General features: G+C 36.6%; 1 protein-coding gene across 3 annotated transcripts; it reads right to left on the minus strand.

The window, feature by feature from the left end:
* Positions 1-85: 85 nt before the first annotated feature.
* On the minus strand, positions 86-25,276 carry CCDC125 (coiled-coil domain containing 125). 3 transcript variants are annotated; one of them, XM_083351500.1, is made up of 12 exons: positions 25,092-25,276; positions 22,413-22,773; positions 20,299-20,357; positions 18,995-19,081; positions 17,945-18,022; positions 12,351-12,436; positions 12,182-12,264; positions 7,968-8,083; positions 7,085-7,192; positions 5,315-5,489; positions 2,763-2,878; positions 86-2,651 (listed from the first exon to the last, which is right to left on the minus strand). In XM_083351500.1, the coding sequence occupies exons 2-12, from the start codon at positions 22,711-22,713 to the stop codon at positions 2,319-2,321; spliced, it is 1,542 nt and encodes a 513-aa protein (XP_083207626.1). In that variant the 5' UTR covers positions 22,714-22,773; positions 25,092-25,276; the 3' UTR covers positions 86-2,318. The 3 variants fall into 3 exon arrangements, with proteins under 3 accessions (XP_083207626.1, XP_083207625.1, XP_083207627.1); XM_083351499.1 differs by having other exon boundaries at positions 24,963-25,158; XM_083351501.1 differs by lacking the exon at positions 7,085-7,192 and having other exon boundaries at positions 24,963-25,158.
* Positions 25,277-26,009: the final 733 nt, after the last annotated feature.

Below are 26,009 nucleotides of genomic sequence, written 5' to 3' on the forward strand. Positions count from 1 at the left end.
GTTAAAATAGTTGATATGGCCTAGCATTTTATTCTGAAATAGAGTTTGAAGAATGAGATGAGGGGAATACCTTCAGGGCTATAGGAAGTATCATAAAACATCTGCAGAAAATAGTCTCAGAATTTATTTTTGGTCATGCTTGCCAAGAAGATATTTTGTAAATGGGAAAGCCCCCAGACTGGGCAAGCCCCCAGACTGACAATTTATGATACAGTTTAAATTTATAATACAATTTAAAATTTTCAGATGTGGCCATGCTCCAAAAACATTCTAATAGCTTATTTTACAGATTTTTGGAAAAAATATGTTAAAGTTATTTAAATTATACAAAATATTTAAGAAGTATTACAATAGAGATTCACTCAAATGATTATGACAATATACACCCGGGGTGTCAAACTGCCGGCCCACGGGCCGGATGCATTATCCAGAAGCCATGCCCACCCCATTGCTGGCAATGGCAAAATAGTCCCAATACGTCTCGCGACGTCATGTGACATCGCAAGTTTGACATGTCTGATATACACATATAACATAATTATTCATAGGCAAGACTTCCAAATAAAAAATCAATGATGACCCAAAAAGGCTGAGGTTACATATCTGTTTGAGGTGAATTGGCAGTAGCTTAGCATGTAATATGAACCCTGTTAGTATGGTTTGTAAACTATGGACTAAAACATATCTAAAGGTAAACCACAGCTTAATGCAATATGTGAACCTAGTCACTAGAAAAAATATAGAACTGTGTTTCCATACATTTGATATTCTTAGCAAAAGAAACCTTATATCACATCACATAATCATTTATATGTGCAGTATTAGCCTGAATGCACTTAATAATCAGTGTGAACCCAACATTAATTCATATTGCACATATGAATCACGATACGTCACATGACGCAACTACTATTATGCTTCAACTTTCTGATAAGGAGATCTGGTGAAGCAATGGTCACATGCAGTATTTTTATACAAGTATAGCTTAATCCAATGTACTTACAGATTAATATTTTCTACTAATTAGATCAATATCTAAGACAAAAAGTTTTGTTTGATCATGAAATCATTCTTTCAAATTTATAACAACAAGGCAATTGATTTTTATGTAGATCAGTTTGAATCCATTATGTCCCCTTTTTGATCAATCTACATGAACAAGAGGGGGAGATGCAACTGGAACCAATTTTGCATATCTGTACTCTATGAAAATGTGGTCCGAAGAAATGGAAATCAGTAAACCAGGCATTTATCCCAAGTGAAAAACATTCAATGTTGCAGAGAAATTAGTAAATGATTGGATTTTAATGCAAATCATAAGATGTTCCCTCATACTTAAAAAGAAACAAGAACTATAAAATATATTGAAAGGTGGGAAATTGAAACCCTTAGTTTCCATCACATATATAGTCTGTGGTGTTGTGAATTGACGGACTTGAAGTCTAACTACATATGGAAAGTGAACGGTATCATTTTCATACTACGAAAGAGCAAGGAGAGGGAGTTTAAGAGGTTACGAGCAAGCCTTGATTAAGAAAAAAGTTCTTTCTAGTGTTCTGTCAGTGAGAAGAGCATTGATAAAAGAAGGTAATTCAAAAAAGAAAGCAAAAGAAAACAGGTCTTTAAAAAGAGGAAATGTGCTCTGCTGAAAAGTAAATAGTATGCAAAACATTGAACACATGGAGAAAAATGTTTTCTGACCCATGGAAACAATCTTGACAAGGAACTACTAAATTAAGGGGCCAGCTTAGAAAACAGAAGAAGAAAAAATTTAAAATGGAGGACATTTTCAGAAAACAGTAGCAGGAGAGTGATAGAATTATGCAGAAGAGGGATTAGTAGGTTCTGCTAGCAAAGGACTCTATGAGATCAGAAACCGGAGGAAGTCTTTAGAAGAATGTAATAAGGTCTTCTGTTCACAGACGGAGACCTCTGAATACAATCCATCAACAATAAATTATATATTCACTTATTTTCAACACAGAAATTGTAAGTTACTTAAATGCTAAAATGGCCTGATTTTATGGTTACACTTTCCTGAATTAAGGTTGAATTATAATTCACTGCAGGTGTTCCACAGATGCCTAAACCCTTGCATGTTTTCAGCTTTTCCTTCTGCTTTTCATCAATAAACAGCTTTTACGTGTGTCCCTGATATGGAAATTATGAAGGAGTTCTTTAAAGGTGCTCCTTTAAAAGTTCCTTATGTTCAATGGAACACAGAGGGAGTTTAAGAGTCCTAAATTATGGAACAAAATGTTAAGGAGGTTGTCATTTTTACACAGAGATTTACATTTCCCTAAAAAAAAAACAGTATCTTATTTCATAGTCACTGTCTCTTTGAAGTTGTGATGATTATTTTCTTTACATCCTGTGGAATGAGAACTTGGCATTCTGCTGGGGTTTGTATTGGGAACCGAAGAAGAAAAACTGTCCTGAGCAGTATACGTTTGACAACACGAACATTCAGGAAAAATACATTCTTGGGGTTTTAACTCTTTTTTGTACTGATTGTTCTTAAAAGTAACCTTTTCCACGGACAATGTATTTTCTTTCATTTGTTGCAAAGCATTTTCTTTATCTTCCAACGTACGAGCAAGCATATAACTAACCTTCCTTTGATGAGCCAAAATTTCCTCCTTATCGTTCAGCTATAAAAAGAAAGAAAATAAAAATCAACATTGCTGTCAAACAGTCTGTCTATCTCCAGACACATATAATACTATTAATATAGACACTGAAACCAGGTAAGAGATACCAACCAGGTCTGTTAGTGTCCTAATGATCTCCAGTGGATTATTCAGTTCTTCTACTTTTTTACTCTCAGGGCCAGAAGCAAGCATGCCCATCAGCTTTTCTCCCAAGCTTTTTCTTTTTTCTTGAAACAAGGAAACACCAAGAAAAAATATGGGGGTAGATATGATAAAACATAAAAATAATGTAGATATTGAAAACTTTATATACCTATTTATATAGATGCCTATCTGACCAATGTGACTTTAGGTGACTACGAGGAATTTAAAACACAATAAGTTTGTGTGTGCATTGAACAAGGAAGAACTTATCTTGACGAAATCAAGACCTTCTTAACAATCATTTATATCATGGTTCTTAATCTTTTTGTGTCCCTTCAAAAGTCTGGTGAAATCTACGGACTCTTTTTTGACTACATTTCATTTAAAAATGAGTGAAAATAAAGGCATACTTTTTTCTCTTCCAAGTTTGCAGACCTCAAAATCTATCACCAAGTTAAGAATCTCTGACTTAGATGAATCTTTTGAAAGTCACTTAGATTATGTACACTATCTTTCCATCTCTAGATGTTATATTCGTAAATATATCCCCAATCCTATTATCTGGCTAATAGGAAATTATGAGTCACCATTTTATTTTTTAATCATCCACAAGCCAACACAAAGCCTTAAAAACTTCTACTAGGGCCTTATAGATGACATCACTTGCCATATCTACCACAGTGCTTAAGCATGACTAGACAAAAGTTGTAGCAGGCAAAAAAGGCTGCTATACCTACACTAATGCTAGAGAACAATAGTTGACATTCATAATTCTGAGACACATCCTGATAGTTAATCTACAGTTTGGCATACTATGTGAATTAATTTGCTATCTTTTGAGGTAAGTTATACTTATGCTATTCTATTTGGGATGCCTCTCCGTCAAATCTGTCGTTAGTAGATCCTTAAATAATCAGATAACATGTATATGAGAATCAAGAACACATCTACCTCTGCAGCACGTGTGGAAACAGGAATCCATTCCTTATACAGCCATTTAATAATTATTTTTTTTACATATTGATAGAGGACCTATTCAATGAACCCTGACAAGACTTCCCAAAATATACTTTAACAGAACAGCTAAGTATGATTAAGCTCAACCTCTGGGTCAATCTTCTTCCCAAAATTATTTCACAACATGGGTTTTCTATCCAGCATCTATTCTCAATGGCCTCCTAGTCAAGGGAAGTTTTTAAACAAAGAGTTCTGGATATTAGTGTTCAAATTAAGATGGACTTATTGGCTAAAAATAGACCCTAGGTTGGCTGGCTAATTTTTCAACCTGAAAAATACCTATCACTGAGTCTGTCACAAATTTTAAGAAGGACCTATTCTAGAGCAAGATTTGAGTTGTTGGACTCCATGGTCAAATATGGACACTTTTACCACTTTCTATATTATGAGAGAACCTGAATATGTAGTACCCCAGCCGTTGAAAATATTTCTCATATTTTGTTTGATTCTCAATTATATGCCCCCATTAGGCATATAATGATTCCCCCATCATCCCTATTGCAAAGAACAGCCAATTGGTATCCAAATCACAGATTGCCATATTTCTTCCTCGGCTCAAATGTACTTACAGTGGATATAAAAAGATTATACACCCCTTTTAAAATGCCAGAATTTGAGATATAAAAAAAAAAAACAGACCAATATTTTTTTTAGAATTCTTCAGAAATTTTTCCTGCTTTAATATAACCTAATTGAAAAACAAATGGAAATCTTTTAGGGAGAAAAATATCAAATAAGCATGGCATTTTAACAGGGGTGTATAGACTTTTTATATCCACTGTATTGTATGCAGAACTGCTAAGTTTATAACTAAGGCAATGGTCCTAAGAACCCAATGCATTGAACAAATTGGCGTACCCTAAAAGGGACATTCATTTATCTGATTAATTATGTTAATACTCCTTGTATTAACATAATGTATTATATTATTCTATTTCTTCTTGTTCCAGAATTAGACTATGTACTGTATTTTATTTTATTTTATTTTATTGATAAAGTCATAAGACTAATCAATAAATTACTATTACTACACGACTCAATCAGCTCTAGCTCTCTTGGTTGGACTATGTCTCCTTGTTGCTAGGTTCAGTAGGGTGAATACTAATAGATATATATATCCAGATGGCCTTGGTAAGGTCTTTCTCCTAAAGAAAATTGAAATAAAACTGGTGATAGTTACATGAATCATTTGGATAATGAAAGGAATGATTTCAAGCAAGTTTAAACGCTAAACAATATGCCCAATAGGGGTTATTTTCAGTATTACTGAGATATATATATATATATACACACACACACACACACATACATACATATATGTTAAATGTTTGTTAAGCATTCAGAATACACTTGCTTAGTCCCAGACACGGGACAAATCTTATTTCCTGTTTCAGCCTAGCCCAAGGCCATCTACAGGCAGTAGCCACAGCAGTGGCAGCTCGTCTGTGTGTGTGTGTGTGTGTGTGTGTGTGTGTATGTATGTATATATAGGAAAGAATTACCATCTTCTTTGATGCTTTTCCACTTCACTGTTTTAGTTTCTTTTCTGCAGATCTTACTCATTTGTGCAAGCCTGCAAGCCTGGTCCTTCCTCCACATCAGCTGCTGTTCAAAGGCTATTCTGAAGGCATCCGCCATTATATAAGCTTCTTCTTTACTCTTCTTCAGAAGGTCAAACTGTTATTTTTTTCAATTAATATAAATTTTAGATTGCATTTTTAAAATGAAATCCACATATCTATGGTTATCGGAAAACGGTAAGATTATTGCTTCCTCAGTTTAAGCAGAAATTAATATAGAATTTGAGTATAATCTGCCCGCAAAATGATACTTTAAAAAAGCTGTTGACAGTATAGAGAAGAGCATTTTAACAAATCATTTTTATATTGTCATTTGAATAATATAGTTTCAATAAACATGAATATCAGTTACTAATCCTCTCATGAAAGCCACTTCCTGGGAAACATATTTAGAAAAAAAATTCCCTCTAAAACAAAATCTAGAAAACAGAAAAAAATTGCTTGGCTACTCAACACTTAATTACCTTCTAAATCTAGTGTCTGTGCACTCTAATCTTCAGTTCTATTCTCTGTTGATTCCTAATTAATTTTCTTAGTAAAACAATGAATTTTATGAATGAAGACCAGGATCTTGTAAAGCTAAAACATTTAACATGGTGGAGTACAGAAGTAACAAAAGAAAGACCATTATTAGAGAAACGTGATATTTGCTATAGATCAGTGGTACATCTCTATAATATCTTTATACTTCCCATATAGACAGTGTCACTTAGCCCACCTTCTGAAAAGGATTAAAGCTAAGCGAGGAGTTCATTGCTGAGGGGTAGATACGTTTCCTACAAAACTAGTTGAACTGGCTTCTTCTGGCAAAGAGATTAAGTGGATGAAAGTGTTTTAGCCTAATTTGTGGCTGCATTAACTGATACTAATTCTGTTGGGTGACTGGGAGAACAGAGAAGTTTGAGCAGGAAGCATCCTTTAGCCTGAAAGAGGGCTAAAAATTCCTGCACAAAAGGAGGAGATGTATTGGTAAGATGAATGGAAATCTGTTAATTGGGAAAAAGCCAGACGAGTTCCTTCAGTCTCAATGTGTTACATTTTCACGGGTCACCCATCTAAAACCTAGCATTTGAAAAATATTATTAAATACATAAACCTGCCATTATTTATATAACTATTCTACTTAAAGCTTGAAGTATGTCAGTAAGTTTAAAAACAAAGTAAAAACATATTTTTATATTAGCACTGTCAAGTTTCCGAGGTATGGGCTTTTCAAGTGACTCTGAGGCATTGTTTACCTTAAAAGTCCTTTATTAGCCTAATACACCGGCAAATGCTTGCTCGAAGGAATCTGGAATCTGAAATCTCCGCCCCTTGCACAATATATTAAACACAATTCTCCATCTTTCTAATTCTGTCATTAATCATATTCTCCAATTAATTTAAAGAATCAGTTTCCCTTCGGTTAGAAGAACCGCCAAATCTTATCTTCTTTAGAGAGTCAAGTGGCCTTGAAAGTGCATTCCTACTCTTCCCTCCCCCCACCTTTTTAAACTAAAGCAATACACAGGTCTTAAAGCAATACACAAGTTTAACATATGAAATAGCTACTCCTTCACCTCATGTCAAGCAATAACATTTGATGTTAGCAGCGTTGACAAGCACCCTATTACATTTTTACAACAGCAACAGTTGACATTTTTTCCACATGGCATGTTAGGAAAAGAATGTTTCTAACCCAAGCTCACATACCTCTTGCTTGAGCTGAAGAAGTTGCTTTCGAGTTGCTGCTGACATCTTGGCACAGGCACAGGGTTCTCCTTCGGAGCCATTGCAAGCACAAGCTCCAAGTACTGCCAACTTCCAATTTAAATGAATTCCAGCAGTCATTTTAAAATCCAGATCAAATTGACAAATACATACACCAGCTGTTTCGCATATGCTGCTTAGCTCTAAAATAGTTTATTTGGAGCTTAAAAGTATATACAAATTCTCCATCATGACTTTGCATGAATTAATCAGTGTGATTGCTCAAAAATACCCTAGTTCTGCATTCCTGGCCTTCCTCCTTAGCTTTCTTTGTAAAATAGGACATTAAATTTTATTTAAATGGACTGACACATTATGATCAAATTAGAGTGCATCCAGAACAGCTCTTTCCTGCTTGGCAAGGTCTTATGTTGCAGAAGAGACCTTCAAATTGGTTACTCCAGTTCATGCCAAGCCACATTTTACTGAAATATGGTATAACATTGTTCAGTTCCACTTTTTTCCCACCAACTCTCCTTACAATTCAAAAAAGGAATACAGTGGTTTCTGCTTTTAATTAACAATAGCTGGCTAATTATATGGATGACAATTCTTAATACATATGCTACAGCATTATCTCAGTTAATCAAAGCTTCATCTTCCTGCTACTAGCCACATGGGAGAAGATAAGATATCCCAGTGCACATTAGTGCACATTCTTCGTAATGAAAATGAAAGAGAACCACAGTTGCTAGCTCCTCCGTTCATTATGTGCACCAAAATCTAATGTCAAAATAAATCTGTGTATTTCTTGCTTTTAATATGAGTCATTAGAATGAGCCATAAGATGTTGCCGAAACAAATAAGATCATTTTCAAATACATACTTCTAGACTTGTAACCTCAGTAACACCACTCTTGCTTAGAGACATATTATCCTGAACAAATTTCTGCTGTTTTACATCAAGCATTGCCATCATCTCCAAATGCTGTTGTTCTAAAACTGAAAAAGTTTGAAAAAAAGTTTATTTGTAGCTTACATGGCTTATCTAAAAAATCTAAAAATTAGAACTTTCATTTCTTGAGTCTAAGGATGAATTTTCTGGCTTGAAAGTATTCTTATTTTGTAAACCTAGATGAAAATACACAAGGAGGGAAGTGTTTATTGTTTGTGTTACGCCTGCACATTATAGAAAGAATATATTTATTTATTTATTTATTTATTTTAATTCCATTTATATCCCGCCCTTCTCCGAAGACTCAGGGCGGCTTACAAGCTTAGCAGTAGCCTTCATTCTATGTATATGCCTGCTTGTTAGGGCTTTCACACACACCCCAAGCGGCATTATTACAAAGTCAGCTTAATTGCCCCCAACAATCTGGGTCCTCATTTTACCTACCTGGGAAGGATGGAAGGCTGAGTCAACCTTGAGCCTGGTGGGATGCGAACCTGCACTAATTGCAGGCAGCTGGTGTTACTTAAGGAGGCATCAGCCCTCTGCTCCACCAAGGCTCATTATAGAGATTGTTCTAGCCTTTTTCCAGTACGCCGATGATACCCAACTTTTTATTTCGACCCCAAACCACCCCAGTGATGCCCTTGAAGTGATGTCCCGTAGCCTGGAGGCGGTTCGGGTCTGGATGGGGAGGAACAGATTTCAGCTCAACCCTGACAAGACTGAGTGGCTGTGCATTCCGGCATCCCAGGACATTCAAAATATTCCATCTCTTTCTATGGGGGGTGAGCTTTTACCCCCCCCCCCCCGTAGATAGGGCTCGCAACTTGGGAGTCCTCCTAGATTCACGGCTTACTTTGGAAGACCATATAGTGGCCATGACTAGGGGGGCTTTCGCCCAGGTTCGCCTGGTGCGCCAGTTGCGGCCCTATCTAGACCAGGATGCCCTGTGTACGGTCACTCATGCACTCGTGACCTCTCATCTGGACTACTGCAATGCTCTTTACATGGGGCTTCCCTTGAAGACCACTTGGAGGCTCCAACTGGTACAGAATGCGGCCGCGAGAGTTGTCTTGGGAGTTTCCCGGTACTCCCATGTTACACCTTTGCTCCGTGAGCTGCATTGGTTACCAGTTGTCTTCCGGGTGAGGTTCAAGGTTCTAGTTATGGTCTTTAAGTCCCTACATGGCATGGGTCCGGAGTACCTTGGGGACCACCTGCTGCCGCCGTCAACTTCCCTCCGCCCTGTGCGTTCCCACAGAGAGGGCCTCTTCAGGGTGCCTCCGGTCAGAGAATGTCGGCTGGCGGCCCCCAGGGGGAGGGCCTTCTCTGTGGGCGCTCCGGCTTTATGGAACCAGCTGCCGGTTGAGCTCCAGACGGCACCGGACCTTCGCTCCTTCCGACGCTGTCTGAAGACCCACTTATTCGAACAAGCTGGCCTGGCCTGATGGGGGAATTTTAGGGTTCTTAATGGGTTTTTATACTGTATTGTTTTACTGGGTGATTATTTAATTCTCTTTTTAATTTTTGTATTTGCTATTTATATGTGCCCTGTTCACCGCCCTGAGTCCCTCGGGAGAAGGGCGGTATATAAATTTAATTAATAATAATAATAATAATCAATGCACACTATGAAAGTCAGTAGTGCATGAAGGTAGCCTAAAGTAATGATGGGAGAAATTCAACTTTCTCCTATTAGACAGTTTGGTGTAATGATTAAGATACAAGGCTAGAAATCAGGAGACTGTGAGTTCTAGTCCACTTTAGGCATAAAAGCTGAGTTGCTAACTTTAGGCCACTCACTTTTTCTCAGCCAAACTCAATCCCCAGGGTGCATGTTGTGGAAAAAATAGGAAGAGGAAGGAGTATTAATATATTCACTGCCTTGAATTTTTATAAAAAAAATAATAAAGGCATAATATAAATAAATAAAGCATGCAATGTATCAGACATAACCTTTACATTCCAAGAATGCTGCTGTATTTATTCCAAAGGTATTCTTAGACAATAAAAGGATACAAAATTGGAACTTGCTACTTTATTTGAAAGTATGCCTAGTAAAAAAAATCTGATAATCTGAGTCAATAGAAAGAAAGCATTTTGTGAAACTAGATGGTGTGTCTTGGGAACAAAATTATCTATTTGCCTTCTGATAAATCAAGTTTATTTATTTATTTATTTATTTTATTGCATTTATATACCGCCCTTTCCCTGAGGACTCAGGGCGGTTTACAGGGAGTTAAAAATCAACCATACAAAAGTTAAAACCCAATTTAAAAAATATTAAATCAACCCTGTACTATTAAAAACCCCAATTAAAATGAGTGTCTCCTCAGCCTGGGCCCGAGAGCTCAAAGAGCCAGGTCTTCAGGCCCCGGCGGAATGATCGGAGGTCGGAAGCAGTCCTCAGCTCCACCGGCAGCTGGTTCCAGAGGGCAGGCGCCCTCACTGAGAAGGCCCTATCCCTGGGTGTCACCCGCCGGCAATCTCTTACTGGCGGGACCCTGAGCAGACCCTCCCTGTGTGAGCGCACTGGGCGAAGGGCGTTTGATGCCGGCAGCAGGTGTTCCCTCAAATACCCCGGACCCAGGCCATGTAGGGCTTTATAGGTGATAACCAGCACCTTGAATTTCACCCGGAGGGCAACCGGAAGCCAATGCAGCTCGCGGAGTAGAGGTGTTACATGGGAGTATCGGGAGACCCCCATTACAACTCGCGCGGCCGCATTCTGCACCAGTTGAAGCCTCCGAGTGGTCTTCAAGGGCAGCCCCATGTAGAGAGCGTTACAGTAGTCCAAACGGGAGGTCACAAGCGTATAAGTAACTGTGCGTAGGGCGTCTCGGTCCAGATAGGGATACAACTGGCGCACCAGGCGAACCTGTGCAAAAGCCCCCCTGGTCACGGCTCCTATGTGATCTTCAAAATTGAGCCGTGAATCCAGGAGGACGCCCAAGTTGCGAGCCCTATCAACGGGGGGTAACACCTCACCCCCCATCGTTAGAGGTGGAATAACTTGGTTAACCCGAGATGCCGATATGCACAGCCACTCGGTCTTGGCGGGATTGAGACGAAGCCTGTTTCTCCCCATCCAGACCTGAACCGCCTCCAGGCACCGGGACATCACGGAGAGGGCATCACTGGGTTGGTTCGGGGTGGAAAGAAAAAGTTGGGTATCATCAGCGTACTGGTGATACCCCACCCCGAAGCCACGAATGATCTCGCCCAGCGGCTTCATATAGATGTTGAACAGGAGAGGCGAGAGAACCGACCCCTGAAGGACTCCACAAATGAGAGGCCTCGGGGCGGATCTCTGCCCTCCCGTCAACACCGACTGCGAGCGGCCCTGGAGGTAGGAGAACCACCGTAGAACGGTGCCTCCCACTCCCAACCCCCTGAAGTTGTGTGGGGGGAGGATTTACTGGTCTTGCCCACCATGACACTTCTTTCGTGGAAGTGTCCAAAACATGACACTAGAATTTCAAATTTGCTTATTGCCTCAAAAAAGTTGTGATCCCTTGGATAATAATTCTACTTGCTTGTTAAGCCACAGGCTTTACTTCAAATAATTATCTGAACTTGACTTCAGAGTGGTATACTTACTAGAGACTTGGATAGGTCCATGAACACTGTAACTGATTCTCAGCCATGAAACTTACTGGGGTACTTTGGACCAAAAACTACTGCTCTAATGTAATATAATTTATAAGATTATTCTTATCAGAATAAAATTGAAAAAAGAGTATTATGTATACTGCACTAAGCTTCTTGGAGCAAAGATAGAATAGAAATACAAAGAGATTTATACCTATTCCTCTCATTATATTAATGAAATTGACTTAGTTTCATAGGGGATAACTTTATGTAATAATAATTTTAATAATGTTTTAAACTTCAAACACTGTATTATAAGATATGCTTTACTTTCTGTTCAAAAACAACATGACAGTATTGACTGAGCATTCATCTATGACCAATCTACCACTGGACATCTCCTTGAATTACAAACTTGAGCCAAATATGCTTCAAGTGTTTAGCAAAGCATAATATTAAATTGGACGCAGATTTGCCAATACTTTTTTAGATGTTAACCACCACATCAAAGCCAAGTGATTCAAAGAAAATACTGAAAAACACAGCTTACTTACGTTGATTTTCAGACTTCAGTAGTTTAATTTCCTCAGTTTTCATTTTGAGAGTTTCTTTAAAAGCAGCATTTTCACAATAAATTCTATTGACATGGAAATAACATATTTCAGTCATACCTTTAATATGTTTCTGCCTAGTGGATGATTAAAAAAACATACTTTAATTTACCTTTCATATTTCTCTGCCCAGGTCTCGTCTATATTTTTTAATTTCTCCTGATTAATTCTGATCTCCCACTGCAGAATATTTATTTCCTATAAACATAAAAGAATATTGTTAATATTTTAAACATTATACTGTTAGTAAAACTGGATTCAGTTATCTCAAATATGTATTACTTAGGATCATGATACTGTTTTTGCTTTGCAAGAAAAGAATATTAATGCACAACAGAAGATATTTGGAATGTTTTTACTACACCAACCGCTTGGCAGAAAAAGCAAAGTGCAAAAAAATTTCTACTTTTTTCTAATTATGTGGTCACTTTCTTCCATTATGATTCTTAAGGCAATCTCAATTGCTTTTTGAAATACTTAAACTTTTTGACAATTCCTTAATAACATTACATTATTCAATACAATAGGTTTAAAATTGCTGAATCCAGACACTTCCTCTCATCTAAATCCTTCATTTTTGCATCTGCCAACTGGAAAATGCTGTGAATGTGCAGAGATCAATACAATCTAATCTGCTGTGTTCTCTTCAGCTCACTAAAGTATAATTAAATTGGTGCCAAATCTGCTGCCAGTTCTTCAGTAACAAAATCCTTCCATACCCCAACTCTATATAAAAATAGTTAAAATAAATAAATAACATTCCTCTTTCCTCCTGTGTAATTCATGTTGCATGCATTTGTCTGGATCTTTACAAAAAGTTCAGAACAGTTGCTATGAAAAAAGTTTCCAACCACAAAATTGGTCTCCCTCCTGCATTTCAGAGCCTCTTGTGGTAAAATTATAGTGTACTATTTATTTGGCCACTCTTATTTTCTGTGGCATACTTCTGTGGAGGCTAGAATGGGGAAGTGATGAAATTCATGTAGTCAGGCACAACAAAAAACTGATGGGTGTCCAGAAGTCAAAGTTTCTGTCAATAAAAAAACAGATCACCTATCAAGCAATTGTTGGAAATGTAAAGAAGAAACAGGGACTTATTACCATCTTTGATGAACATGCTCTAAAGCCAAAAGATTTTGGTTAATAATACATACATGGTTAAAGAAAATGATGAAAAAACATATAGAGTTTAAGCCAGAATTATTTTTGTTAGGCATAATTGTAGGAAATTATAAGAAAGAGTATATATATTTAATTTTACCTATATTAAATGCAGCAAGAATTGTATTTGCTCAATATTGGAAAAATGAAGATCTACCAACAGAGGAAGTGTTGATTCAGGGGTCTTCAAACTTGGCCCTTTTATGACTTATGGAGTTGCCCAGAATTCCTCAGCAGGCACGCTGGCTGAGGAATTCTGGGAGCTGAAGTCCACAAGTCATAAAAGGGCCAAGTTTGAAGACCCATGTGTTAATTTAAAAAATCTTAGACTGTGCAGAAATGGATAGATTGACATTGAAAATGAAAGAGAAAGAAGACTCAGTTTATTTTAGAACATGGGATACCTTTTATCATTGGCTAGAAAAATGAGGTAGAGAGAAAGGAATTTAATATGTATTAGCAAGCTAGGTATTGAAATCCAGACAATATGTTGCTGACAAAATATCAAGCATACACACACACACACACACACACACACACACACACACACATATATATATATATATATTGCAAATTATTCAAATTGCTAATAAAGAATTTTGGGAGGCTGATATGATCATTTCGAACTCTTTATGTTTTCATCAGTCAGTCATACCCTTTATCTGAGATTCGAACCTGGGCTGATTATATTTATTAGGCAGTTGTTTTAACTTCCTGAGCCACAGGTTCTTTCTCTCTTTTATTAGCTAGAAGTCAAGGCAAATGTGTGTTAAGTATTTGTCAAGGCTTTTTGAATGCACCTTGCTAATTAACTCTTTCATTCCTGTTTTGGCCTGACTCAAGGCTTATCCACAGGATATAGTCAACTTATGACAGCTCATTATTTGTGCAAATTATTCAAATTGCTAATAAAGAATTTTGGGAGGCTGAGATGATCATTTCGAACTCTTTATGTTCTCATCAGTCAGTCATACCCTTTATCTGAGATTCGATAATATAATCAGCCCAGGTTCGAATCTCAGATAAAGGGTATGACTGACTGATGAGAACATAAAGAGTTCGAAATGATCATCTCAGCCTCCCAAAATTCTTTATTAGCAATTTGAATAATTTGCACAAATAATGAGCTGTCATAAGTTGACTATATCCTGAGGATAAGCCTTGAGTCAGGCCAAAACAGGAATGAAAGAGTTAATTAGCAAGGTGCATTCAAAAAGCCTTGACAAATACTATTTATATATATATATATATATATATATATATATATATATATATATATATATACACATATATATATATATATATACATACATACATCATACATACATACATACATACATACATACATACATATATATATATATATATATATATATATATATATATATATATATATATATATATATATATATATATATACACACACATACATATATATCTCGTAGAACGCTGTACCGGCACCTTTTTTTTTTTGAAGAAAAAAAAAGCTCCCTCTGAAAGCCTATTGCAGGGCTCGGCAATCTTGGCCCTTTTTTATGACTCATGGAACTCAACTCCCAGAAATCCTGAGTCATCCATGCTGAGGGGGAAGGAAGAGGTTTCCAAGCTGAGCCATGCTGGCTCAGGAATTCTGAGAGTTAAAGTCCTTGAGTCATAAAAGAGCCAAGGATGTCTACCCTAGGAACTAAACTTTTAGAATCTAAAACAGCTAATTAAAAAAAAGCCAACAGGAAAGAACATTTTTCATCTGCTTCTGTCTTTTGGAAGGTAAAATTAGATAACAAAATAATCTATTTCCTATGTTAACATCTCTGCAATGAAATTAAAAAAGGTAACAGGAAAGAAATGAGAAACATTTTTCTCAATGTAATATGTCTACTTTAGTTGATGCTAGAAAAAATAGTATCTTTTGTACATACTCTTGAAAACTATTTTCAATCTAACCATCTATTACAACTAAACCACTTTAAATTAAACAATTCTTAAGAATAAAATATTCTTAATTTGGACTTTACTTTTACTGTTTGGACTATTGTGTGTTTTGAAAAATAGATAATTTAGAATCTGGTTATGTTGCACTTCAGCCTTTAAATAATTAACCTAGTATATACATAATAATATATGATGTTTTCCATGGTGAGCTTAACATCAATAACATTTATTAAAAAGGCTAAAATAATTTCTGGTGGTATTATCTGTACATTAAAATTTTGTTTAGTCACAATCTTTCACTTTTCACATTCTGGACAAGCAATGGTCATGTATCCTAACAAAAGATGTTACATATGTGCATAAGCGTAGTCAGTAGCATATGCCTTTTTAAAAATATCAAACATGCAAAGAAACAAAAATAAGTCCAAAATATCTGTATTACATCCAGAAATGCCAACTTTGCAACCAAAATTTCTCATCCATAACTATGGCACCCTAAGGATACCTGCATACATGCAAATGCTTCTCTGGGATCAGTAATGCAGCAGGGATTGCTTTTTCCTTCCAGCAACAGATTGCTGGGAAATACCAAACATGCCCTTAAGAATTCCAATGTTTGTTACAAATTTTTCTGGATGTGGTTGGAAAGACGCCTAGAAATGCCAGCACAAATACATCACACTTGCTGAACGTGCACACACAACTAATTACAATCTTCAGTTATATGTGATATATCCAGGGCTTTTTTTCCCATAGAACGCTCAGAACGGCGTTCTGGCACCTTTTTTTTTTGCACAAAAAAAAAAAGCTGAAGGAAATTGTTTCAGAGAGCCAAATTCTCCTCAGGCAGCCAGGTTGCAGAGCAGCAGAATGCATCGCAGCGATGGGCCTTCAGATGGCTCAAATCGAAGGAAATGTGATCCGTACAGGCTAATTTAAAAGTGGGAGGGTAAGAAGGGCCGAGTGTGAACAGGTTGCTTAGCAACCTGCTTAAACAGTCTCTGTAACTTTCAGCTCATGGTGCCTTGCCTTTTTTAAGCTGGGAAGTTGAAAAAAAGGCTAAAAAGAAGGCAATAGAGTGCTATCCAAGAAAATGTATAGATATAGCCAGCAGACGTTTAGGGAACTTTTCTTTTTCGTACACTGTTTGAATTTTGTTTTAATGCCATGGTGATACACAATCAAGTGTAGTCAGTCTTTTTTTTTAATCCCAAACCATCTGTTTGTTAAATACAGTATAACAAAGTTTTGGATGATGGAATTATTTTTTATTTAAGTATAACTAATGATAACAGCTCTTAAATCTGTTATTTTGTTTTATTTTTGCACAAAAAATTGTATAATTTGCATTTGCATTCATTTACAAATTGAATATGTTGTTAAAATGTATTGGTGTTGAAATAATTAGTGCACACATATACCTAAAATCAGTTTATTGCATTTGGCAATTGTACTAAAAAAATCTCATTGTCAACCAATATAATTCATTTAATCTGAAATCAAGTGAAAAATTGATTTAAATTATTTTATTAAAACAAATTAATGGCAATTCTTTTATAAGCAGTTGCCTCAAACAAAATGAGTTTGACATGCCTGCTCTAGATAGTTGAATGCTCCAAAATAAATTCTAGACCAGGTCTGTACATGCAGCCTACCAAGCACCCTTGGACAGAGCACAGACTTTTTTTTAAAAAAAGTAATAAAATCACCACCACTGCCCTGAAAATCATGTTGCCTAGTGCCTCCATGGCTTACTATGACCATGAGCTCCAACAGTAGATGCTCCTCTAGTCACCAAATCATTGATTAGCCCACCAGCATTCCTTTGCAGACCACAAAGATTTTTAATTTATCAGTGTGGGCCTTTCCCTTCTACAAGTTGCACAGACCTCTTCTAGATTTTCCTCTTGCCTTTCCAAGTTAACTTCTTGGTCTGTCATTGAGCAAGAATTGACTTTGTAGGGAAGCATATTATCATTTCATGTATATTTAACATATGCTCTACCTTTATTTATCGATTATATAATATTTGTATGCAATCCACATGGCGAGGTTTGGGGCAACTTACAATATTTTTAAAATCATAAGATTAAAACATAAAAGTAGGGCTTTTTTCCCTCATAGAACGCTCAGAATGGTGTTCCGGCACCCTTTTTTGCACACAAAAAAAAGCTTTTGCACAAGCTATGCTACTTCCTCTATTGGCTTTCAAAAGCCTATTGGCCCACCGTCGCCTCGCCCTGTGTACCTAAGTGGCTGCCCTGCATCGCCTGGCCCGCACCGCCTCCGCCACTCGCCCCGTGCAGCCCCGTCATATAGAGCGGGCCCCGCTGCTCCCACAACACCAGCCGTGCTGAGTCCAGCCCCGGGGGATTGCCTGCCGCCAACACCCCTCGCACCCGTGACCACAGCAATGCTGCCCCCCCGCCTCCTGCGCCCAAGATGAGAGTTCTGGCACCTTTTTTTAAAAGAAAAAAAGCACTGTATACACACACACACACACACAGCTACACCTAACCTGGGTTGGTTTGTAATTTCATGTTACCATCTCATGAAATACCACATTTCTACTCTTTTTCTTCTTTCTAGGAACAGTATTAGATACATTCTTACCTTTTCTAAGGCTCGCTTTTGTTGGTCTGTTTTTATAAATATTGCTTTAGTATGAGTGGTAGCTTTGTCCAATACAGCCTGAGAAATATGTAAAACAAAAATTGGAAATATTCAATATCAGATCATCTTAAATGTGAAATCAGTGCATATAAGTTAAGACAATCAACAAAACTGTTGGTCTACCAACAGGTTTGTATATTTGGCTGTTGCTAGTGCAATATTACAGACTATATAAAGATCAAGAAGGTTTGTATATTTGGCTGTTGCTAGTGCAATATTACAGACTATATAAAGATCAAAAATATAGTTCTTGCTTTGAAAGAAAAAGTATTATCAGAAAATAAAACAGATGGGAAGGGCAGATGCCAGAGACTGTAAAAGTGCAAGTGTATCAAAAAAATAAAAACTAGGGATATCATTAATTCATTTTCTGGTAAATGTGTGCTTTGTGACTATCTATCCCTCTCTATGAGAGTCATTTATGATAGCAACAAAAATATAATCCAAAAATTCCAAATATTTTCACTGTGCCCCAAAGATTGCCTAGCCTGCTCTACATCAGGGTTTTTCAAATTGTATTCTCCAAAAATTCTAGCGTTTGCAAGAACTTGATTAGGTTTGATAAAAGACTAAGAACAAAAAAACAAAACAGGCTCTAAGGGGTGTTCATAGCAATTTTTGTAAGGTACAATGGAAAAGCAGAGCTTGTAAGCTGACATTCACAACTACTGTCCCACCCTCCCGGGGGCACCATTTTTCTGTCTTAGGGACAGTTTTAAAACCTTAGGAGTCAAATTAGACATAAATGAAGCAAGCATTAGGGAGAATCCACTCCTTTAAGTATACCTCTCTGCAAGGTATATGAGTATGAGTGGATCATACATATAACAGTTATTTTTATATAGTTTTGACATAATATATTAAAAAAAATATAATGTTACGGTTCATCCTCATATAAAGAAAATAAACTCTAAAGTACTGTTAGTATTACATATTAGTTATAAATACTAATCTAATTGTTAAAACATTTTGAACTTTTGTTTAATTTACCATGCTCTGCAGAACTTTTAAAGCTTGTTCTTTGCCTTCAAGATGTCTTTGAGATGCTTCCAATTCCACTCTTAAATTTTCTACTTCCTAGAAAGAAAAAAAAATAAGATTGGTAAATAAAAAAAACTAGGTATAAAGTATGCAGTCCTTTACATTTGTGAAAGTTACTTTTCATTGTGGGATTTAATTTTTATTAAATTAATATTAACAATTTTATTATTAATTAAAAGTTGTGTAACTGCAATCATTACTACTCTCAGAAACATAAAATTGCCTCCTACTTATAATCACAAATACAACCATAAAAATCAAGAATCATAACAGTCCCAAAAATACAACAGCACGTAAGCATAGTAATAAGTCAATATACACTATTAACTCAAAATAGTTTCCTGTAGTCCTCCAAAATGGTCAGTTCCTCTTGCATTCATAAATCTAGTCCTAAACCATATCAAAAAAGGATTACATTATACAAAAATATTCTTTGTAGGACACCAATATCTGGAATACAGGAGGTTTTCCATGTCATTAAAGGCTAAAATGAAAAAAAAATGTGGATTCAGCTTGATACTGTGAACAACCCCAGAGATAATCTGGGATACTTGCCTGCTATAACTCCTTTTATGAAGCAGTTGGGGAGAGTTTCAATTATCAGAAGAAGTGGAAGGAAAATTAAAGGAATGTTTTCTGTAAGGAAGATCCAACACCAGCTATTGCCAGCTTGAAACAAACTTTATGTTTCAAGTCACTTATCACATAATACAGTATGCTATTATGTGTTATAACAATTCACACAATAGCTGCACTTTAGAGAGCAGAAAAAAGCACAGATATGTCATGCCAGTAAAATTAAATATGAATTATTATCCATATATAAAATTTCTTTACATACATCTCTAACTTCATGACTTATTTTAAAAATAATACCCACAATAGTTCTATTTAAATTTATACATTATAAAATCGTAACTATCTTTTAACTTTACCGCAACTTTAACTTTCATTTTCTATTTCTTAGAAAGAAGTAGGGAGAAGAGGAAGATATTTTTTCATGTCTAAGGAAAGGAAACTATTAGAGGCATCTGAATAGTTTAAATTAATCTAAATATTTAATTTAAAAATATTTAAAATTAAATTATTAATTTATAAAACACAACTATTTATTTTATTTTTTTGCCTCCAGATTAAACCCCCAAAACTAAACACGATGCTCTCTGTGTGTGTGCGTGTTGTGTGCGTGTGTGTATGCATTGAAATTAGTGAGATTCAAAATTATAGTATACTAATATAGTAGTGGTACCTACCTCTAAAATTCCTTGGAGACGTTGTTTTAATTCTTCATTTGATGCCTCAGAATTGAACCCTGAATTACAACAGAAAACAAACTGTTTGTGTGTCTTTGTTTAAAGACACCAATTATATTTAGCTTTATTAAAGAGGACAACAATTAGTAGTTGGGAGGAAAACATTATCCTGCTTGATTGTTTCAGATGGCAGAAAAATACTGAGTAAAAGACATAATAAAATAACAGTAGAGGATAGAAATACTTGCTTATTATAACTGATAAAATTTGCTGGCAGCAATATTGTCACTGTAATAAAAACTAAGATCAGACACAAAGGACATATGCATTTTAATGCTTCAAACCAATATTCCTAGATTTATTTTAATATTAAAATAATAGCATAACAGTCAGTTCTTAAACTTTGAACCTGAAATAAATATTAAGATTTAAAAAGCAACGCTTAAAATCGGTGCATTTCAAAATAACTGCCTGTAAAATTTACATGACTACAGTTCATACAAAACCCTATTTATCATGCAGAAGAAAACAATATTTTTTCCAAAAGATCTGGAAATACTGAGTACAGTACTAGGAAAATGTAAATTTCCAAATTATGGATCAGGCAAAATTATTTCCCTGCTAACATTGTAACTGTCCATACAGGCCTATTAAACTCTATTCACAGTATCATCTATTTTATACTATGTATCTATACTGTAGATACACATAAGGTAAAGGTTCCCCCGCACATGCGTGCTAGTCGTTTCCGACTCTAGGGGCCGGTGCTCATCTCCGTTTCAAAGCCGAAGAGCCAGCGCTTGTCCAAGGACGTCTCCGTGGTCATGTGGCCGGCATGACTAGACGCCAAAGGCGCACGGAACGCTGTTACCTTCCCACCATAGTGGTCCCTATTTTTCTACTTGCATTTTTACGTGCTTTCGAACTGCTAGGTTGGCAGAAACTGGGACGAGTAACAGGCGCTCACTCTGTTACGCGGCACTCGGGATTCGACCCGCCAAACTGCCGACCTTCTGATCGACAAGCTCAGTGTCCTAACCCACTGAGCCACCGCATACACATAGACAGCATTAACTCCTGGGCGCTTAGAATTTACAAATTTGTCCATATTTTTTTGAGTTTTGCATCTAACTTGAGACAGTAAAAAGAAATTGCCCACTGACATGGCAGTCCTTATCGCTTTATTACATTTTTTATTACTACTTCCTCTCTTATGATCCATTGCCAGGAAGGATAACTTGGAGGAGGTCAAGCTGAAAACTTCTTGTCTAGATATACCTTCTCAGGGAAACTAAACTGTGAGCTCAACCATAAAACATTTAGAAGACCAAGAAATGCTGATAAACTAGGAAAAAGCAAGTAGAGATCTGCGAAATCAAAAGAAAATAACTCACCAGAGGGAAACAGTTCGTGGAATACTGCCTCTTTGTTTTTCAAAACTAGTATTGTCTTTGTATTCCTGCACCATTACCTCTAATTACATCCTAATTGACTCACTGACCTCAGTACTGTAAATGCATGTTGTGCGACATCCAATCAAATACATGGCTATTGTAAATCCAAATAGTTTGCTGCTGTATGCAGTTACTTGTATATTCAAATTTGCATGAGTTTATAAAGAGGGACTGTTATCTCTCCCCTCTTTAAGCCTCTCTATGCTTTTAGCACTGTGTCCCAGCCAAATGTTCCCCTGGGAAAATTGTCTTAGAGACATCTCTTTTAAAGGTACAAATTCATTACATTTCAAATGCACTGAAATAGTATTTAATTGTATTTTTAGCCAAAATAAGACTGCTTTGTGTATTCTCGTGCACATATAAAATGTTGCAGGACCAAATATTTATAATCCACCTATTGCACATCAATATAAGGCAAAATGGTACTTTTGTTTGAAAACAAGCACTTAGATCAAAATTATTTCTGAGACTAATGTATTATTTATTTTGCTTTGAACATATATATCTCGAAGAATTGAAATTAAATTTCCAGTCAACACCTTTAATCAAGGTGGTTTGATAAATGGAATTTCTGCATTTAGGATCAAAACATTTACCAATATTAATTCTGTAAAACTTTAGACTTTCATCACTTAATAGCATTGTTAAAAGACTTACCAGAACTGGCTTGTTGTTTGCAGGGAGCAAATCCATTCCTTCCTATGTTTTTGACTGGCACATCATTCAAACTGTTACATTCTGAGCAACGAAAAAACCCTGCATCATATTCTTCACCATCACTTGGCAAACTCTTCCTTGCAGAACCACTTCTAGACCTAGCTGTATATTTGTGAAAGCCTTCTGATTCATAAATACCATTATGTTTTTTAAATCCATTTCCTAAATCTCCATATATCATGTCATCTTCACCTTCTGAGGCATCACACAGTTTTTTATGCAGTAGGCCAGCTTCACACATTGGCAATGATTTCTTATTCCAGGCTTCCACACTTTCTTAAAATCTTCAGGTAAAGATATACTAAAAAAAGAAGTTCACAAAAATTTAGAATAGTGTTTAGATTTAAGATGCCTCCAACTTTTAGTTCTAATATGCTTACAGATGTTTTAGTCAATACTTTTTTTATATTCATGTTTCCTAATTGATCCAAACCTTCCATTTTAAAAATTATTTAACTACGCAAAACATTTTGTTTTTACCGCATACAAAACAAAAGTAATTGCAATTTTAAATTACAAAAACCTATCACTATAAAACTGTACTTTGCTGGCATAAACACACCCAGGTGCTTTGTTTACTTAAATCAGAGAAAAAAGAAAGCATTGCTTATCTTAATGATTCACCAATTGTAGAAGGGGCACCAAGTTATATGTAAAGGTAAAGGTAAAGGTTCCCCGGCACATGCGTGCTAGTTGTTTCCGACTCTAGGAGCCGGTGCTCATCTCCATTTCAAAGCCGAAGAGCCAGCGCTTGTCTGAGGACATCTCCGTGGTCATGTGGCCGGCATGACTTGACGCCAAAGGCTCACGGAACGCTATTACCTTCCCACCTATTTTTCTACTTGCATTTATACGTGCTTTAAAACTGCTAGGTTGGCAGAAGCTGGGACGAGTAACAGGCGCTCACTCTGTTACACGGCACTCGGGATTCGACCCGCCAAACTGCCGACCTTCTGATTGACAAGCTCAGCGTCCTAACCCACTGAGCCACTGCGTCCCAGTTATATGTAGTATCTAGTTATACTACATATCATCCAATTCTACATTTAAGTGCATTCCAGTTTTCTCTGATGGGATGCTGTCCTTAATAATATTATTACAAATGAACTCTCAATACACATAGTCTTTGACTTACAACAGTTCACTTTTCAAAGTTACAGCAGCACTAAAAAAAAGACTTATGACTGTTTTCACATTATGACCATTGTAGCATCCCCATGGTCACATGAACAAAATTCAGACAGTTGGCAACTGACTCATATTTATGATGGTTGCAGTATCTCAGGATCACATGGTCACCTTTTGCCATCTTCTGTCAAGCAAAGTCAATGGGGAAACCAGATTTACTTAACAACTGTGTTAAGTAAGAGTTTGATTTAACAACCGTGGCAGGAAAAGTTGTAAAATGGGGCAAAACTCGTTTAAAAACTGTCTCACTTAGCAACATAAATTTTAGGCCCAATCATGTTCATAAATTGAGGACTACCTGTAATCATTCTTTCTTTGCAAACAATATTTTAAATGAAGCATCTATTTTCATATAATCTTATTTTTTCTACAAAAGAAAATTTGATAATCAATAGTACTTTGATGAATGTGATCTAAAATTACAAACTAGAAACACCCAATATTTCTGCTTTTCAATACTTTTTATCTCATATTTTTTTAACCTAATCATTACCAACTCCCCAAAATTTAACTTAGCTAAGCGAAAATATCTTTTTTCTACAAGTAATCGTTATAGGAACTAAAACCGTTATTAAAAGCATGCATGCATTTATCCTCTTCATAATACCTCACACTTCTTACAACTTTTACTAAAAGTTTGTTTCTTTGCAGATTTAAGCACAATTAAATATGTATTAATTGGTTAACATATAAAACATATATTACATATATATTACACAAACAATAATCCACAATTTATTAAATTGCCACATTCTCTGTACTGTATGTATTAAACTTACCAGAGTGTTTTATATTTTAATGCCGGGATAACATAAAACCCATTTTAACATTTGATGGACTACTACAATATTCTAATATTGGAAGAGATTACCAGTACAGACTATAGTTTCACTTTGGTAGGGTGCACCCATTCTGCTTCTTAATAGAATATACATTTTTTACAGGTATTGAGAAGCTTATTTGTTAAGCACAGTAACACTTCATTTGTTCAGCGATGCCTCCGCTGTATCTCATAAGCACCCTGCAATCAAACAGTCTACAGATTGCAGCCCTTCCATCACCTCCACGATGACCAGAAGAAAGCCTGCTCCTTCTTGGATTACTTGGTCCGGAAAGACAGCCAAACGCCCACTAAAACAACCCTGAGAGGTACGCAGACCCGAGTGCATCTGAAGCGTCCAGCAGTCACACCTAGAGAACAGACACGCAAACCCTTCCACAAAGTCCCTTAGAGGCCTCCCAGAGGTTCTACGACTACAAACGGACAGCAAGCTTCCACAGAAGTCAAAGCTCCGGGCTTACGTCTTAATGTGCTCCTCGGCTTCTTCCTCCTCCCTCAACGACCTCGGCGCACCAGAGCTACCCCGTTGCGGCTCCCACCCGAAGAGACGCGATCCAGCAGGGAGACCCAGCTCTCGCTCGCTCGCCCACCTGTCTGACAGGGCTCTCTCCGCTTCCTCCTTTGCCAGCTCAATTCTGGTTTGCCCGGCGAGGTCCTCCCTCCCTTCCTTCCTTCCTCCCGCAGGGCAGAGCTTAAACTTTCGCCCGGCTTTTGACGGCAAAGCCTCCGCCTCCGCGCTGGAAGGTGGAGCGCGGCTCACTTGGTTGGGTCCGACAGAGGCGGAAGCAGGTTCCTGCTTGCAAGTCAGGGTCAGTCCTCTGGCACAAACCACGTCAGAAGACGGAAACAAACGGAACAAATCTCCGACGGTCGAATTTTTGTTCCAGTTTGAGGGAGTGCATGACGAAGGAAATTTAGGCGGTAACTTTAAAAGAACTTAATAAGGCTCAACAGTATTGTAAGGCTGCATTCTACTGACTCACATAACCGGTCGATTTAGCTCACTGACTGACTTGAGACATTTTTTTTCCTATTCTATTCACAAATGCTCCGGACTTTTCCTACAAACCCTGCACCGAGTTATTGTATTTTCCGTTATATGGCTTATGTTTTAAAATAGTTTCCAGAAAAGAAATTCATGGCTTTCTTTTCTGATGGGGTGGGGAAAAGCAACATCTTTACAAGATTACCACTAGGGAGAAGAAAAAAGATAACAAAAGCTATAAACTGAATTCTAGACTTAATTATGTAATAGGATATCTGAAATTTCATATAAGCTAGGCTACTGAAATCTTACATAACCTTTCTTTTAAACAACGAATATACTAGTACTAGAAATAATACAGGTTCAGGCAGATGTCTGCGAAATAATGGTTTTGTAATTGAGCCATGGTTATAAATTATGTTTATTTTTTGTATTATATAAGCCACTGACTCAAAATGATTGCATTGAGATGGAAATAATTTTTAAATGTTTGCCTTTAGTATCATTTATTTTCAAAAAAACA

Source organism: Vipera ursinii (assembly GCF_947247035.1).
Source record: "Vipera ursinii genome assembly, chromosome: 2".
Taxonomy (NCBI): domain Eukaryota; kingdom Metazoa; phylum Chordata; class Lepidosauria; order Squamata; family Viperidae; genus Vipera; species Vipera ursinii.